The 17806-nt window shown below is 54.8% G+C and overlaps 1 protein-coding gene across 3 annotated transcripts; it reads right to left on the bottom strand.

Moving 5' to 3' along the window:
- Positions 1 to 33: 33 nt before the first annotated feature.
- Positions 34 to 17806, bottom strand: ANKRD13B (ankyrin repeat domain 13B). Of its 3 annotated transcripts, none has more exons than XM_055402595.2 (15): positions 17219 to 17806; positions 6797 to 6932; positions 6531 to 6655; positions 6398 to 6443; positions 5662 to 5805; positions 5383 to 5572; positions 5240 to 5306; positions 3870 to 4035; positions 3016 to 3080; positions 2660 to 2790; positions 2402 to 2559; positions 2119 to 2271; positions 1822 to 1985; positions 1672 to 1748; positions 34 to 1234 (listed from the first exon to the last, which is right to left on the bottom strand). In XM_055402595.2, the coding sequence occupies exons 1-15, from the start codon at positions 17330 to 17332 to the stop codon at positions 997 to 999; spliced, it is 1974 nt and encodes a 657-aa protein (XP_055258570.2). In that variant the 5' UTR covers positions 17333 to 17806; the 3' UTR covers positions 34 to 996. The 3 variants fall into 3 exon arrangements, with proteins under 3 accessions (XP_055258570.2, XP_055258580.2, XP_088684870.1); XM_055402605.2 differs by having other exon boundaries at positions 3870 to 3951; positions 17219 to 17804; XM_088828744.1 differs by lacking the exon at positions 17219 to 17806 and adding an exon at positions 11781 to 12797.

The following is a 17806-nucleotide window of genomic DNA, read 5'->3' as shown; positions in this document are numbered from 1 at the left end:
CTGGCTGAGCCAGGAAGGCCAGTCCGAGAGAACCCAGACAAGGGTGTGCGGTGGGCCCCTGCCCCCGGCGGGGTCTGTGCTTCTCTGGGTGGGTGGGGTGGGGCAGGGGGGAGCCGGGGTTTAGCACCATTGGATGAAGGGTTTTAGAGTCAGCCCCTGGGTGGGGAAAGTGGGATGCACAACCACAGAGGGCTAGCAGCAGCTGGTGGGAAGGGGTGGGTAGTGGTGCCACGGCCCTGGGAGACCCCTGTCTTGTGTTTGCGCCGCACCCACTATGCCCCTCATTCGCCAAGACACCATGAGGGAGCCAGGCCTTGCCCAGACCTAGCCTCCTCCCTGATCACAAAAACGTGCCTTGGGAATGGGGACTCCAACCTCTGGCCGCCCCCAAGAGAAGCTGGGACCACCCTGAGACCCGGGAGGGGTGTGGGGGCTGGGGGAGCCTGGCACCCCGCTAAGTGCACTTGACGCTGAAATGCGGGGGTGGGGGAGGGGCTGGGCCCTGGACGTGCTGGTCTGTGTCTGGGACAAAGCGGCAACACAGCACGTGGGGAGCTCAGCTGCACCCCTCCAGGGGGGGAAGAGCGGAGATGCAAAGGCTTCACGGGCAGTGTCCTGGAGTGGGGTCAGTGAGCAGAAAGGAGGACCGGCCAGAAGGAGCAGAGGATGGGGACCCTGCTCCTCTGAGGACCGTCTCCCCCTCAGGACCGCCTGGTTCCACCCGTGGACCGGTCCGAGCCCAGGGGAGAAGGGTGGGCGGGGGGTCAGGATACAGCAAAGCAAGGGAACCGGGCCGTGCCAGCTGCCTCCAGGGCCCTGGCCCGGAAAGGTACTCCGGCCGGGCCGAACCCCTCCCCGTCGGTTGACGACTGCGCCGCTGCGCCCGCGAGGCGACCCCTCGGGTCTCCAGACGCGTCTCGGCGAGCGCGCGGGCGGGGCGGTCCTCGCTCCGGGGCGGGTTCCGCGGGGCGTGGCCTGGGCGCCCGGCAGAGGGCGCTACTGCTCGGTCAGGGAGAGCCGCAGGATGCGCTCCAGCTCCTCCTCCTCCTGGCGCGCGCGCCGCCGCCGCTCCTCCTGCTCCTGCGCAGACAGCTCCATGGCCAGCCGCAGCTGCTCGTCGTAGCTCCGGAACACGTGGCCGCCCGGGCCTGGGCGCGGGCTGGGCCGAGGGCTGGGGACCGACGCCAGGGCCGCGCGAGGTACGGGCTGGCGCTGCGGCGTGGGCGGAGCGCTCCTGCGGGACAGGTAAAGAGACGTCTAGGGCCCATCTGCCCAGAAGCGGGGCGGGAGGCAGCGTGGAGACCCTCAGACACCGCGGGCCTCGCCACCCTCCAGCGGGGTCAAAGGGTCTCGAGTCACCTCCCTGGCTCCCTCCCACTCGGTGGGAGTGGATTCCAGCCCCACCTCTCTGTCTGGAGAGGATCTGTGAAAGCTCTCAGGCCGCCTTTGGGTTGGGAAAGGACGCCACCTTGACACCAGCAGGGTACCGGATGAGGGGACTGCGATTTCTCTGGGCCAAGGGGGGCTGCCCAGCCGACAGTGGCCGGACGCGCTGTGGACAGGGTCCCGGTCCTGTTCTCTATGTGTGAGAACACGTGTGTGTTCTGTGTGTGGAGGCGGGGGTGGGGTCATAGACGCTTCGAAACCCTCTCAGGACGGGCGGGCACCGACCTGTCCTGCCGGCGGCCCTCGTAGGACATGGGGTGAGTGCCCGGTTTGCTGTTGGTGAGCGCCTCCCAGATGGTGACCTGCGGGGCGGGGTGTGAGCCCGTCAGCTGTGGTCCCGCTGGGGAGCCCCCCGCGCGGCCTCCAGGGACGCACCTGGTCGTACTCACTGCCCGCCTCGAGCAGGCTCTGCTGGATGGCGAATTGCAACAGGTCGTCATCGTCGTCGCGCGTGGTGGCCTCGCGCTGGCCGCCCAGCACGCTGTAGCCGCGCGGGGCCTCGAACAACACCGGGGAGATCTCGCAGCCGCGGCATGAGGCTGGGGGCGCCAGGTCGGGGAGGCGGGGAGGGGGTCAGAGTGGACCAGACCGCCCCCTCCCGCCCGCTCCCCGGGGAAGCGCTTGGTGGGGGCCGGGGGAGTGGGGGTAGTGAGGGCGGGCTCGGGGTCTCACTGGTGGAACTGGAGCTGCTGACGCTGGAGGAGTCGCTGCCTGGGGAAGGGGTCTCGCTGCTGGGGCTGCCTCTCACCAACGGCACCGGCTCGTCACAGCCATTGAGGTTCCCGAAGGTGATGCGGGCGTTGAGGATGTGGAAAATCGGAATTTCTGAGGATGAGCAAACCCATCAGGCGCCATCACCACCCACTCCCTCCCACCATGGGTACCCTCTCTTAACCTCCTAAGAAGCCCCACTCTCCCCAGAGCAGCTCAAGAGGAATGGGGGCAGAGGCCTCACCAATCTTGACGGGGAATCCCGGAGGCAGGCGCAGGGTAATGAAATCCCGGAGCTTGGCGAAAAGTGCATTGCTGACGGCCATGAGGTCAATGATGGGGGCCACCTGCTCACACAGGGACAGGGGATGCTCCTCACACAGCCACAACTTGGCCTTGAACCTGCCCCCGCGCAGATCCCAAAGAGTGAGGGCGATTGTAGAAGCCGTGACCCCTCCCCCAGCCCTGCCCACCCCTCCCCAGCCCCAGCAGGGACCCTCACTTCTGTGTTTTGGTGGTCAGTTCCATGGGGCGACCCATGTCGCGGTTTCCAAGCTCAAAGTTGGGGTTGAAGTACTCTTCTGCAGTGATGGCAGTGGGGTTGGCTTGGCTCAGGGTCTGAGTGATCAGGGTCTGTACCATACAGGGAGGAGCTCATGAGCCCTTCTCAGTCTCCAAGGCCAGGCCAGCCACCTGGTATTACAAGCCCCAAATCGGTCTCCTTTCCCCCCACTCCCCACCACCGTGGAGCCGACAGGGCCTTGGGCATTGTGGAAAGAAAGCATGTCCACACAGGATGCCGCCTCCTGATCCCCATCCACGCCCTTCCACACAGGGGTACCCCTGGCACACACTCACCCCGTTTTGGGGGCCCCCATGCTGCTCAGCAATTCCCAGGAAGGACTGCAGAGGTGTCTTACAGCCTACGAGAAACACGGCGTCTCAGAGGACACTGCAGCCCCTCAGAAGGGACAGCACCCAAGACCCAGGGAGGAGGCTGGTCCCTGGTGGGGAGGGAGGGTGGCCCACACACACCACACACCCAGGCACCTTCACCTGAAGGTGACTGAGGACTCCAAGTGGGCAGGGGCAGGACCACCATAAGCACAGCTGGAATAAAAGTAAGCCTGGGACTCAGGAGAGACTTCCCAAAATGTCACTCTCCAAGTTGGTGACACTGGACAAAAAATACCTGCCTTTGGTGAGCAGTTGGGGGTATGCATTTGTATGTTTTCCCTCAGGGGCTTCCATAGTAACTTCATTTTGTTCTCTTGTGAGATGGGAATTACATTTTCCCACTTTAAACAGACTAACTGGTGCCCAGAGAGTCAGGTGTCGTATCAGTGGGCACAGAGAATCAGTGGCAGGGCCCATGTCTTTCTGCCTCTGGTACGTCCTGCTAGATTGGAATGGCTGATAGACAGCATACGTGACATCCCCCCCACCCACAAATCCAGTGCAGATATTAGTAATCAATTATAGCATCCCTTCCCATTGAGCCCAAATGTTGCCTTAAAATCTTAGCACTCTAGGCAGCTGATAAGATTGCCATCACTAGGATTTGGCATTTGAATTGAAGCCTATTTGCCTGAGTAAGCTATCCGGACTCTTGCTAGCATGTCAAAGGAAATACTGATTAGAGGGGCTCACGTGGGAGCTGGTTCCTCCCCACACCCCTCTTTCCCATCCCCCACCCACCTCTGCCTGATTACCTTTGACCTTGCCCTTGTGCTGTTCTGAAAGATGCTCTGTCCGTGTCCGGGTGATGAGCTCCACATTGGATGCCCCATATACCTGGGGACAGATGAGGAAAGGACCCGCTGACAGCCTTGGTACCTCTGTCCCTGCCCCTGCCCACAAGGGCATCACAAACATTTCCTTTAAGGAATGAACAGGGGAGGGAGGTATCGTTTGTTCCGGTCTCCAGGGCTTTGGGCAAGTAATTATATGAAGTTATTCATTCATTTTCCTATTCATTCAACAGACATTTTGTGAGGACCGTTTCTAGGCCAGGCACTGAGGCAGGCATCAGGGATACAGTGATGAAAAAGCATGGTCAGACATGATCCCTGCCCCCTTGAGGCTCACAGTCTTTTTGAAAAGACAAGAAGACAGTGGATGGTAATAACCCAGTGTGACATGTCCTCTAGATGGAAAAGCACAGGACTGTGGGAATAAAAAGCAGAGACCATAACCTAGCCTGTGAACCAGGGAAGGCCTCCAGGAGGAAACAGCAACAACACAGAACCTTGCATAGGTTAGCCTCTTCACCGTGTTACCCCACATGGGTGACGTGAGGGTCCCATCAGTGACTGTGGGAGACCTCCCTCAGCAGCTTGCTCAGGAGTGAAGGCCTGGCTTTGGAGTCAGTCAGCAGATCTGGGCGACCTTGTGCCGGTTACATAATCATTTTAAGCTTCTGCTTCCTCTTCATAAAATGGGCCAATACCCTATTTCATAGAGTTGTTGTGAAGATTAAATGGGAAACCATAGAAAGGTTGATTGAAATCAACCTTTTGTAAACCATCTGTAAAATGGGAATAATAAAAGCACCTACCTTAAAGGGTTGTTGTGAGGATTAAATGAGTGTGTGTGAGATATACACACATATGTACACAGATGTGTGTACAACAGACACATACATACATGCACATTTAAAATGTCAGAACAGAGCATTGCACATGAATGTAATATTTTTGTTTTAGTTGCTACATCATGTCTGACTCTTGCAACTCCATGGACTGTAGCCCATCAGGCTTCTTACGGGATTTCCCAAGCAAGAATACTGGAGTGGGTTGCCTTTCCTTCTCCAGGGGATCTTCCTGACCCAGGGATCAAACCTGCATCCCCTGTATTGGCAAGCAGATTCTTTACCCTGAGCCGCCAGGGAAGCCTCAATGTAGTATTAGGTGGTCCAATAAACTCCAGCTGTTCTCATCAGTTGCCTGTTAGTGTCAGGCTCTTCCCTCCAGACTGTATTGTCTCTGCACCTCCAAGGCTTAGAAACTGGTCAGGAAGCCCCTGTCCCGCTCACTGTAGGCAAGAGTGTGGTGGGTCTGGCACCTGGGAACTGTGACCTCACCTTGGCTTCATACCCATTCACCATCTCGGTCTTCTCACTGCGCCAGCCCAGGATGCCTGTCTTGTTCCTGGGGAAGCAGAGTGGTCTAGGTGAGGGGGCACCCACCAGGCTGGCTCCAGGCTTCCAAGGCCATGCCCACTTACCTCTCAAAGGAGATGTTCTTGGTGTCCAGTTGCGTAGTGACAACAGGTGCAGTGAGCCGGCTCAGCACCTGCTCCTCTGTGGGCTGGGCAGCAGCCAGCAGCAGCTCACGGTCCTGCCCGGCCAGAGCCAGGGTCTCCGTGTACACCACCCGGCGGTCATGGTCAATCTCCATAACCACAGCACTCGCGTCTGCCAGCCACAGAATAGCTCAGGGAGTCAGGGGTCACGTGGGGGTGTCCCCAGCCTCCCCACCCTGCCCTACCTCCCAGCTGCCTGACCTTGGCCCCTGAAGATGAAGCTGCGGTTCCCCCGCTGCCACGTCATGTGGTCAAAGCCCAGGAGTGTGGTGTCTACTCGAAGGTTCTGTCCACTCTTCCACACTCTATAGGTGTCACTGGGGCAGATCTTGGACACCAAGGGCACTGAGTAGGTGAGAAGGTCGGAGGCAGCTTCAGTTTGCCTGGCCCACCAAAACTCAGAACTGGGGGTCGGGGTGTGTGGGAAGGGGTAAGGGAACTGGTGGCAGAGCAACCTCTCCCCCACCTCCCCCCACCAACAAATGTAGACCACAGTTACTCAGATGTGAGCAACCTAAAGTCGGAGATAGGCATGAATCAGCCACCACCAAGTCCCTAGTATTCACCATTTAATTCATTCACTCAGTCTTTCATCCAATCTTCTAACAAATATTTATTAAACACCTCCTCTGTGCCAGGCACTGGGGATACAACACTGAACAAGACAGGACCCCTGCCCTCTTGGAGCTTACCTTCTAGCAAGGGATGACAGGTAACAAACAGACAAAAGAGCCAGTCATTACAAAGTGAAGGAATTCGTAATGGAATTGAGGCAGTGTGGAAAGGCCTCAGGAAGAAATAGCGTTGAGCTGAAAACTAAAAGGTTGGAGGGAGCGATGGGAGCGTGATGGGAAGAGGGCTCCAGGCAGGGGAGCGGCAAGTGCAGGAGCCCTGGGGTGGGAGATGGCCCCAAGAGGCCCCTGGCAACCCCTCTTACCCCAGCTAGTGAACTCCCATTTCATCTCCACATAGAAGTCCTGGGCCTGGAGGATGAAAAGGAGAGTGGCTAAGCCTGCACTGGAGACAGGGTTCGAGGGCCACGGTGGGGAGGCGAAGAGGCTGGCCCTCACCTTGCGCAGCTTCTCCAGGAGCACAGGGATGCCCGCCAGCCGCTTCACCACCCGCTGATAGTCCCGGTACCGTAGCACCAGCTGCACCAGCTCCAGGTCCCGGGTACTCACAGCTTCCTGAAGCACTGGGAGTGGAGGTTGGGGGGAGGGGGGGAGGCAGTGTCACAGGGCAGGACCCTGACTAGGGCTGTCTGCAGTCAACCAGAGGTGATGATATGGCACCAGGAGACCCAGGCTGTGGGGTGGAAAAGAGCAGGGGTGCCCACCTGTCCAGCCGCTGCGATTCTCCCTGCCCACGTCTGCGCCGTGCGCCAGGAGCACGCGGGCACACTCGAGGTGCCCCAGGGTGGTGGCCAAGTGCAGAGGAGTCCGCCCACGGGGATCCAGCTGCTCAATGTCCACCTGGAGGAGATGAAGTGGTTGCCCTGGTCACTTCATGAGGCAGCCCATCTAAGCCTGCCTCAGGATTCCATTAATGATGGAATCAAGGCAGTATGGAAAGGCCTCAGGAAGATATAGCGATGAGCTATCTATCTCTAGGCAGGCAGCAATCACCTAGTTGTCCTGCCTTGCCTGTCTCAGAAAGCAATAGAAGAGACAGGCACAGCGAGCCGGGGTCGAGTGGAAAGGGGCTTGCAGGACAGGGCAGGAAGTAACTCTCAAAAAGGGAGGAACTTCCTTTCCAGTTCACCTAGGTGCCCTGACTGGGTTCACTCTTCCAAGGCCCAGTGGTCTGCCTGTGAAGAGTAAGCTTGGGGCTGAAGGGTGGTCTAAAGAGGCTACTGGCCAGGGAGGGCACCTGAGACCTATCCTAGGTATCCAAGACCACACCTTCAGGAAGGGCCACCAGTTTAGATCATTGACATTATTACTGTGAGGTTTTAGCACAGCTACAATCATACATTAACAGGAATAAAAGAATATGTTCATGGTACACCTTCAAATCCATGTCCTGTGCCTATGGGACACTAACATTGTTAAAAATAAATCCTGTTGTTTTGTGAATAGCACAGTTACATTGCTTGAGATTTTTGTTGTGACAAAACCATGTTTGTTAAATATAAATATTTAGATATACTTCAGGAGACTAGGACTTCTATTTAAATATGTGAACTGACCACACACAGGTAACTACTCTTCTCTGCCCCAAAACTTGATTAAAATGCCAGGGAAAGGCTTTTATGCCGACATGAATAAATAACTGAAATTACCATCCCACCCAGAACAGAGAAAACTATTGCTTGAAATAATTGTTTTCAGACATTAGGCAACAATTAGTCCAGGACTGTGATCCCTAAAGTAAGACAGACAAACAACGTGGGACCTATGATTGCCTAAGTCTCTACTTGGAGGAATATTCCAAACAGCCATTCAGAGAGAATCCCCAGCAGAGTGTGGCAGTCCACTGAGGAGCTGAGAAACAGTAGCAGGGAGGCTGAGGCAGGGCAGATTTCCTTTTTTCCAGGAAAAAGTAAGCTATGTTTTGTTTGTTTGTTTGTTTGTTTGTTTTTTAAAGAGCTCCAGAAATCTGCATGTGGTTCCTTTGAGTCTCTGCTAAACACTAAACTTCACATTTTCAGAGTGAAACTGAACAAAACCAGGCAGAAAAGAAACAACAGACTGAAAAAAAAAAAAAGTTCTCAGAGTTCAGCCATAGCCGGGAAGCAGTCAAGCTCCAACCTGCTAGAGTAGAGAGCCCTTGTTGATTACCCAGGGTATTCAATAGAGAGGTATTCAAAAGAAGAATTATACCTTAGAAGTTGTTGTTCAGATACCAGGCTGTGTCCAACTCTTTGCAACCCCAGCCTGTCCTTAAAGACCCACCCAGACCTAATTTTAATAAAGATAAAAAATAAGTTCAAAAGGATCAAATTGATTTGCCAGTAACTTAAATTAGGCTGCCAGAACAAAGCCTAACACTCCTTTAAATGAAGACAGCAAAATCCCGATGCTTAACATCACAGCATTTACAATGTCCAACATCCAGTTAAAAATTACTAGATATGCACAGAAGTAGGAAAATATGACCCATAATCAGGAGAAAAATCATTTAACAGAAACATATTCTGATATAATAAAGATGAATGGCTCAATGTGCTCGAAACTTTAAAGAAAAACAGCATTCACAAAGGAAAAATTGGGAGATAAAATGTTCTGAAATGAAATTTTCACTGGGTAGAGTTAATAGCCGGAGAAGGCAATGGCAAGCCACTCCAGTACTCTTGCCTAGAAAATCCCATGGATGGAGGAGCCTGGTAGGCTGCAGTCCGTGGGGTCGCTAAGGGTCGGACACGACTGAGCGACTTCACTTTCCCTTTTCACTTTCACACATTGGAGAAGGAAATGGCAACCCACTCCAGTGTTCTTGCCTGGAGAATCCCAGGGACGGGGGAACCTGGTGGGCTTCCGTCTGTGGGGTCACACAGAGTTGGACACGACTGACGTGACTTAGCAGAGTTAATAGCAGATTAGACACTACAGAATGAAAATAAAATAAGTGAATTTAAAGATACAGCCACAGAACTATACAAACTAAAGAACAGAGGAGAAAAGAGGTACTGAAAAAACATTCAAACAGCCTCAGCAATTTGTCAGACACTATAAGGCATTCTTATGGAAAATGGAATTCTTATGGAGAATTTCCTGGAGAAGGAAATGGCAACCTACTCCAGTATTCTTGCCTGGAGAATCCCATGGACGGACGGAGGAGCCTGGTGGGCTATAGTCCACGGGGTCGCAAAGAGTTGGACACTTCTTTCATAAGGCATTCTAACATATGTATAATCGGAATCCCACAGGATCAGAAAGGAAGTGGAGGAATAAGACAAATTTAAAGAAATAGCCAAAAAATTTCCAAATTCAATTTAAAAAACAACAAAACAACGTACTGTAGTGAGTTGAATACTGGTACCATCCCCCACCCCCCCCCAAAAAAAAACCCAAAAAATATATCTACATACTAACTGCTAGAACCTATGAATGTGACCTTATTTTGAAAAAGGGTCTTTGCAGATACAGTTAAGGATCTCAAAATGAGATCAGCCTGAATTATCCAGTAAGGCCCTAAATCCAGTTTTATGTGTCTTTGTAAGATGCAGAGAGACATTCCATGAGAGAGGAGGCAGAGACTAAAGTGGCACAACCACAAGCCAAGGAATGCTGAAAGCCACAGGCAGCTAGAAGACACAAGGAAGGATTCACCCCTAGAGACTTTGGAGGGAGCGGTGCAGGTATCTTACTTGAGTTTAGACTTCCAACCTCCAAAATGATGAGAGAATAAATTTATTATTTTAACCCACCCTGTCTGGTAATTTGTTGCAGAAACTAATACAATGATAAATCCACAGAACCAAGGAACTCAATCAATACCAAGGAACTCAATGAATCCCAAGGAAGATAAATACCCAAAAGCCTACACCAAGGCCCATCATAATCAAATGCTGGAAACTAGTGATAAAAAGAAAATCTTAAAAGCATTTTGAGAAATGAGACACACTATGTATGGAAGGATGAATACAGGAAGCTCTATATTTAAAAAAAATATGAAACCATGCAAGCTAGAAGACAATAGAATGAAATCTTTAAAGTACTAGGGATGGGGGGATGGAAATTGTCAACCTAGAATTTGACATCTTATGGAAAATATACTTCAAAAATAAGAAGGGGAAATAAAGATTTTTGTGGACAAATAAGAACTAAGAGAATTTGTCACCAGAAGGGATGCAAGAAATGTTAAATGAAGTTATTCAAGTAGAAGGAAAATGATACCAGATAGAAACTTGTATCTATACAAAGGAATCAAGATTGCCTCAAAAGGTAAATGTGGGACTTGCCTGGTTGTTCAGTAGTTAAGAATCTGCCTAGCAATGCAGGGGTCTCGGGTCCAACCCCTGATCGGGGAAACTAAGATCCCACAGGCCTCGAGGCAACTACCCTGCAATGAAAGATCCTGCATGATACAGCGAAAATCCCACCTGCCACAACTAAGACCTGACACAGCCAAATAAATTAAAAAAAAATAATGCCAATAAAATATTTAAAACCCACAAGAAGGTGGCCGGGGCATTACAACTGACTTAGGGGAAGAGAGGGCACTAGAACCCAACCATTCACAGAGGGAAACCTCAGTCAAGTGAGAGCCCCCCACTGAGCTCCCTTGAAAGGTGAAGAACATGCAGGCAGTGGGAACAGCAGAGGTGGGAGAAAGGCTCGGAACTGAATACTTGGGGGCCTGGTTAAACTTTAGCACCCCTGGTTCCCTTCCCAATTTTGTAAAGCTGGGAGATGCCCCCCACTTCTCTCCACGGGATGTCAGGGGGTTTATCCTCTGTAGAAATTGCACCTGAGGAACTTCCCTGGTGGTCCAGTGGCTAAAACTCTACTGCACTCCCAGTACAGGAGGCCTGGGTTTGATCCCCAGTGAGGAATCCAGTAATCAATGATCGAAGATCCCGTGGGCCACAACTAAGACGCAGCCAAATAAATAAAAATAAATGTTAACTAAATTGAGCCTGATATATACTGAACTTGGTCTGAGGATGAGGTCATGAGACTGAAAACTGATGAACAGTGTAAGTCCAGTCCCTTCTCTGCCTGAAGTCCTGATCACTGGCAGCCAGACTGCACACTGCACTGCCCCATCCCACCCCTAGCAGGAAAGTGGAGGAATCTTTCCTGGGGAAACTAGAGGCACCAAAGACCTCTGGGTACAGACATTTGGGGATCCTAACAATAAGCAGGCCAGTCATCTTAGAGCAGCACCCATGTATTAATAAGCTCCACACCTCCATCCTTAATTATGCCCCAGCAGCCAAGGGTGACCGGACACTTGAGGAAAGCTGCCCAACATGAAAGAAAGATACCAAAACATGCAAATAGGTGCTAAAAACACAGAGGAAACAACTGTCAATGCAGGAAACAGAAAACTGGAGGCAGGGCCAGTCATTTACACCCTCAGAAAAACACAAAAAGGAAACTGAATCCATGAAGCAGAATGGGACCTTCTGACCTGTGCTTCTTTCCCTTGCTTTCTTCACTCCAGCTGTCCCTGGACAGCTTCACCTGTCCCAGTTCCCCCATCACAGTAAACAGCATGTCAGGTCACTCCCTTTCCAGGGAAGACTGTTTTTCTCTCCCCTTCCATATCTAACCCACCAGTAAAATTTGACCTTATAGGCTCTACCTTCAAAATAGATCCAGAAAAAAATAATAAAAATAAAATAGATCCAGAGTCATTTTAGATGTTACCACCTTCAGGCTACCTTCCTGGTCGTAGCCACGCTGTCTGTCACCTGATTCCTCCCACTCCTCTCTTGGTTCCTTAGGTCTGTTCTCTATAGGACCCATCACAGGTACCTGTAAAATATTTCTCAGATCTTGACGCCCTTTAGCTCAGAACCTCTCTGTGGCTTCCCATGCAGTTGAGGATAGAATCCTGAATGTGTCTTTGAACTCACATGCTCTCCCATCTCTCCAAGCTCCACTCCAGCATGTTGGCCGTCCCCGGAACCATCTTCTTCTGGGTCCTAGTAGCCACAAAGCTTCCTTCCTCACTTCATTAAGGCCACCGCTCAAATGTCACCTCCTTAGAAAGGCCAGCCCTGACAACCCATCTCAAGTGACAGTTGCTATTTGTCTGTTGTCCCTTATCCTGCTCCAGTTCTCTTTCAGCATTGAATTGCCTACTTATTTCTTCATTGTCTCCCTCGCCTAGACCGTATGTAAGCCCCATAAAGGAACTGTCTGTTTTCTTCGGTGCTATATCCCCAGCTCTGGACAGTGTCTGGCACATAATGGGTGCTTCATAAATATTTATTAAGCAAACGCCTAGATGACTATTTTTAAGGGTCATAGGGAAGGAAGGCAAGGCAGTAAAGTGTAAAATTGATTAGCCAGTAAATAGCTGTACAAGTATATTGTTTATAATATGAGGCAAATAACTGAACAGCCTAAAGAGTTCAAAGTGGTTGCCTCTGGGGGTGAGATGGAGAGGTGGGGGAGGTAGGGAACTCCTTTGTCAAAAATAAAACGTTTTAAATAATTTACATAATTTGTATAATCTTCCGTTGGCATTTCTTTGTTTTTAAATATACAAGGAGCCTCAGGAAAAAAAAACAACAAACTGTGCCCTCTGAGCTGTAGCTTGGAGTCCACCAGCTCCCCAGAGAGGAGGGCAAAGCATTCTTTACTCTCTGCCTCTTACAGGTGGAGCTGGGCCCCTCAGGGTGCGACCTGGGTGGGATCCTGAGTCCTGGGATAGGAGCAAGGCAGCATCCACAGACCCTGAGTGGGCTGGGTCACCGGGGTGTCAGGAGGAGGGCTTCCCATGGGCCGCGGCTGAGCCATCACGCCTCCCACTGGCCCTGCCCCAGTGCTGCTGCTGCTGCTAACAAGGCCCCAGGGAGCCAGCAGGGCCAGCCCCAGGGCTCCAGATGCCGGCGCCTGCCCCTCCCTCAGGTGCCTGGGCTCCAGGCTGCAGAGGCCGGTGAGGCCAGGAAGGGGTGCCCGCCCTACCCCCGTTCCTCCAGAGCTCTCCTGGCAGCACTCCCCAGGGTCCCCAGGGCCCCGGTGTTTTCCAGGGCCACCGTGAGCCCTGTGCACTGTCAGCCAGGCTCCAAAGAAGATCCCCTGCACCCATTCAAAGCTGGGCCCTCAGTGGAAGCGGCACCTTGCCGAGGGCCCAGGTGGAAGAATTCATTAATTTCCTCGGCAAAGGCCTGCTGCTATTTAATTGCTGGAATGAAAAGGTTTCCTGTGAAGTGCAACCCCCAGCCCTCCCCACTAGCCTGCACCCCAGCCAGCCTCAGCTGGAGGCCCAGGCGGGGACTTTCGAGCTTAGGAACTGGGGCTCCCTGGGCATAGAGTCTCCCTGTTTCCACTCAGGCCCCCGTCTGCATATACACACACACACACACACACACACACACACACACACACAGACACAGACACACACACACACACACACACAGACACACACACACACACACACACACACACACGTGCTCCTGCATCCACAGGCACAGTACATGTGCACCCAAGTGTACAGGGGCATGTGTCCAGCTGCCTCCAGCCTGCAGGCTTCTGCTCATGTGTAACACACATAGATGCCAGCACATTTGCACACGCACACTCCTTGAACCCACATGCACTCACAGAGTATTTTTCAAAGTTGTTTAGCATTAGCAAGTCCTTTTGTTAGTTGAAATCTTACAAGAACACCCCAAATGTGTAGAGTAAAAACAGGTGCTGGAGGAGTAGAGGGGCTCCTTTCCCTGCCCTGCTCCACCCCCACCCCAGGGAGGACAGCCTGAGTCTGGTGTGGCCACCACAGCTTCTCTGCTTTCCCACCAGGCAGGCCTGAGCTCTCTCAAGGGGGAGGAGGCAGGGTGCTTCCCCCATGGACAGTGGAGCTAGGCCCGTGGGGGTGGCACCTGCTGAGTCTCCCTCTGTCCTGCCCCCTCCATTCTGCCCCATGCAGCCCCTCCCCCTCATCCCAGACACATTGATTTTTGGTTTCGAGGGTTTGCGACTGCCTCTCCCGAGCTTCCCAGCTCATCAGCTGTGGTGACAGCCTATACCGGGGACTGCCTACTTTGCCAGGAGACGCAATCACAGGTGTTCCTGGTCACAACAGGTTCTTTGGGTGGGACAGCCTCTGTCTGAGCATCCAGGGGCCCCACAGTCCCATCTCACCGGGATGTCAGGTCAGAGAGATGACCTGGGGAAATCAGGAAGGAGGACTATGGTGGAGGCGGCCGCCAGAAGAAAATGTTCCCCTAGGATGATTGTCCAGTCCCCTCCAGAGTGGTTGCTGCCTAAGAACCTTGCTCTCCTTGGCCCTCCCATAGGGAGCTATTCCCGTCTACCTCCACCAACTACCCCCAGGGAACCCCAGGGACTCGTAGCTCCAGAACCAAGGCCATGCCCAGTTATCTGGACCTCAGGCTTCATGCCAGCTAAGGGGGAATTGGCACATCCATTACCCTATAAACTCCTGCCCACTCCCAACCTGGCAGAGCAGGTGCATGGCAGAAAGCAGGGCACCCAGCAACCGTTGTACTGCTGGGCATCAGCTAGGGGCGATCATGGACACTTCCCTTCAAAAAACCTCTGCGTAGCACCTCTCCCCATCACACCCTGCCGCCAGCCCCTGTGAACTTGCTCAGAAGGCTGCCGTGCCATCCCCCTCCTCCTTGGCCAGCACTGCCAAACCTGCCCACAGGAGGGCCTCTGCGGGGCTTTCTTGGAGTGAAGCGGAGGCCGCTATGCCAAATGAAGACCAGGGAAACCCAGCTGCTGTGTGTTTGAGGAAAGCCTGGCTGTTTTCTGTGACAGCGGGGTGCCAAGAGGACCAGAGATCAGGGACCCCCAGATGAGATGCCTGGGGTTGACAGGGTTTCATTAGGATGTTAGGTAGCTGCCCCCAGACCCCTCACCTGCAGGAAGTGCCTGGGGAGGGGGCATCCTTAGCTCTCCCAGGGAGTCTGAGGCCCGGAGAACTGAGCAATGCACATCTGGATACAAGGATTCCGTCCAGGTCAATCCTGGAGTAGAAACTCCGCCTGGGGGCTCTCCCACCCAGACTGACTGGCATTCCCTTCTTGGCACCCTGGTGCAAAGGAGAGGACTGCTCTGGCTCCTTTGTGGTTGAAGAAGGGTTTATTCTCAACCAGTGCCCTGTATCACCCCTGGGCTGGGATCAGTGCAGGCAGTGTACATTTCAGGAAGACACAAATTCACCAAGGTGAGGGGATGAGTGGGTGGGGTTGGGGTGCACTTGGTTTCTGCAGCAGCCTGAGGGGACCACACTCAGTGGTCCAAAGGAGCCCTACCTGCAGCAGGCTCTGGCGCCCCTCTCCAACCCCATCCCAGCAAGAGGACTGCTGACCCAAGGACTATCAATCAAAAAGGCCTGGGTGAAATGGCCTTTTCTTCTAGGGCATTCTGCCTCTCTCCAGTCTCTGCAAGGAAAAGAGCACTCTCCTCTTGGGCAAGGGAGCACGATCGAGGTGTTCTGGACATTTAGCCACTAGCCTTCTGCCTAACAGTTCTTCAGCCAATCATCAACCATCCCACTGGGAAGTTCCTCTCAGGTCATACTTAAATCCCTCCAGCTGTAACCTCCCTCAGAGATGTGTCTTCTCTTGCCCTCAAAGGAGGAAAGCAGAGACAAGCCAGAAGAGGCTGAACTGATTTAGCACCCTGCACATCACACTACTTCCCTGTTCACACTTGCATCAGCAGAACGGGGTCTCTGGGAGGGCGTGGGCTGTGCCTGGTTTGTTCATCTTTGACCCCAGGAGCTACCACTCTGACCTCGCTTCCTTTACCAGTGGCAACAAACCATTTCCTTTACGATGAGTAAACAGAGACAGGATCCGAGGAGCAACCTGAAGCATCCTTGTGGAAGTGGACACCCCAACCAGAGGTGAAGGCTCAGGTCACCCCACCATTTTCTGTGCCTGCCATGATGTGGTGCTGCTCTGAGGGCCTGGTGGTGGACTTGAAGACAGGCTCCAACCCTCACCTGGCTCGCCTGCTAATGTCCTGCTCTCCACCTCACTCTTCCCTTGGGAAGCAGACAGCTCCTCAAACTGAACTTCCTGTGACTCAGGAAGTGGCCCTCAAAAGGCATATTCCCCAAGGGGGCAGGCAGCACGTGAGGAAACCACTCCCAGTCCATGGCCCCAGGATCGCAGATCCAGGCCAAGTTTGCAGGCCTCAGTGAAGACACACCAGAGCCAGCCGGGCCCAGTTCTGGCTCCTGCCTCCCCACCCTGGAGGGCAAGTCGTTTCTGCCAGGAGAGCCTGCCTGTGACCTGGGCCCAAGGGCAGAGTTGGGAACTACCTGTGACCTGTGCCTGCCTGCCTCTGTCCTGAAGAATGGCGAGGAGACTCCATCCTTGATCATATCTTCTTGGAGGCCACCGCCCAGCCAAGGCTGGCTGACCCACCCATTCTCTGACTAGAGAACCAGGGAGCCGCTGTGTGTACAAAACCTCAAATCCTGTCGGGGGCCAGTGGGGCCCTGGCTTCCTCAGCATCTAGAAGCCGGGGCCAGCATCAGAGGGCAGGAGAGCGCCTTTCAGCACCTGGACAAGGCCATCCAGGGCTTCACCCCAGAGGCTCTCTCTCTTCACTCTCCATTCCTGAGCAGGCGCTGGGGTCGGCGGGGTTCAGGGGCTCAGCCCCGTGTGAGCAAACAGATAAGCGCTCGTGGAGAGGTTAGAGGGCACTGGGTGGGGCTGGCACGCCTGGGAGTGTCCCGGCCTAGTCTCCGATCCTTGACCTGTGACCCCCTTCCTACGCAGGCCACCTCCGCACACTCACGCGGGAGGTGTCGCTGCCGGGCTGAGTGGGGCGGACTCTCCCACCGCGTGGAGCTCAGACGGAGCCGGCAGCCCCTCCCCGCAGCCTTCACTGCCCCGGCAGAGGAGGGGCAGGGCGTCCCCTACCCCAGTCAGGGAGGGTTCGGAGCACGTGTGGACCGCCCGGCCGGGCCGGAGGGGAGCGAGCGGGGGCCGCTCCCATCACGCTCTCCAGGTCAACAGCACAAAAGCGGCGCCGGCGAACAAAGAAGCGCTGCAAACTCGCCAGGGGGGCGGGACAGCCCGCGCCGCGCCCCCTCCCCACGCCGGGCGGGCTTGCGGGGCCGCGGGGTCCTCGCGGCGCCCCGACGGCGCTCTTACCTGGCCGGCGCGGACCTCCTTCTCCAGCTCGCGGTGGCGATTGTGCCACACGAGGTAGTGTAGCGGGTACTTGCCCTCGGGCCCCTTCCTGGCGGAGGCGTTGGCGGGGATCATCGCCCGCTCCTCATACCGGGGCCGCGGCGCCCGGCCCGGAAGGAGGGACGGCGCCAGAGCCGGGGCCCGGGGCCGCGGGGCGGGGGGCCGGCGCTGCCTGCTCGCAGGGCTGCGGCTCGGGCATGTGCGAGCGGCGCCGGCGGGCGGGGGTGGCGCGGTGCGGGCGGCGCGGGCCGCGGGCGTCCTCGAGAGGCGGCGGCGGCGGGCGGCGCGGAGAGGCCCCCACCCGCCCGCGGAGGGCGCGGGCACTCGGCGGCGCGGCGCGGCCTCGCGCCTTGCCTCCCACACCCCCGCGCACAAAGACGCCGCTCGGCGGAGGGAGCAGGCGCCCGCAGCGGGCGCGGGGGCGCTCGGGGCGCGGGCCCCAGGGACGCCGCCGCCGCAGGGACGCGCGCCCGCGGCCCCCGGCACCCCGCAGCTGCATAGCCCGGCCCTCAGCCCGAGCGATCGGCTAGGGATGCGGGGATGCGGGGG

Source organism: Moschus berezovskii, chromosome 20 (assembly GCF_049115385.1).
Source record: "Moschus berezovskii isolate FMDL1 chromosome 20, NW_MosBer_1.0, whole genome shotgun sequence".
Classification (NCBI taxonomy): Eukaryota; Metazoa; Chordata; class Mammalia; order Artiodactyla; family Moschidae; genus Moschus; species Moschus berezovskii.
The sequence above is the reverse complement of the archived record's forward strand: the minus strand, read 5'-3'. Positions and strand labels throughout refer to the sequence as shown.

Coding starts and splice junctions, on each gene's coding strand:
- ANKRD13B (XM_055402595.2), bottom strand. CDS start 17,332: ATGATCCCCGCCAACGCCTCCGCCAGGAAGGGGCCCGAGGGCAAGTAC. Junction 5,573..5,661: donor CTTCATCTTCAGGGGCCAAG/GTCAGGCAGCTG, acceptor TGTGGCTGGCAG/ACGCGAGTGCTGTGGTTATG. Junction 4,036..5,239: donor TGAATGGGTATGAAGCCAAG/GTGAGGTCACAG, acceptor CATTCCTTAAAG/GAAATGTTTGTGATGCCCTT.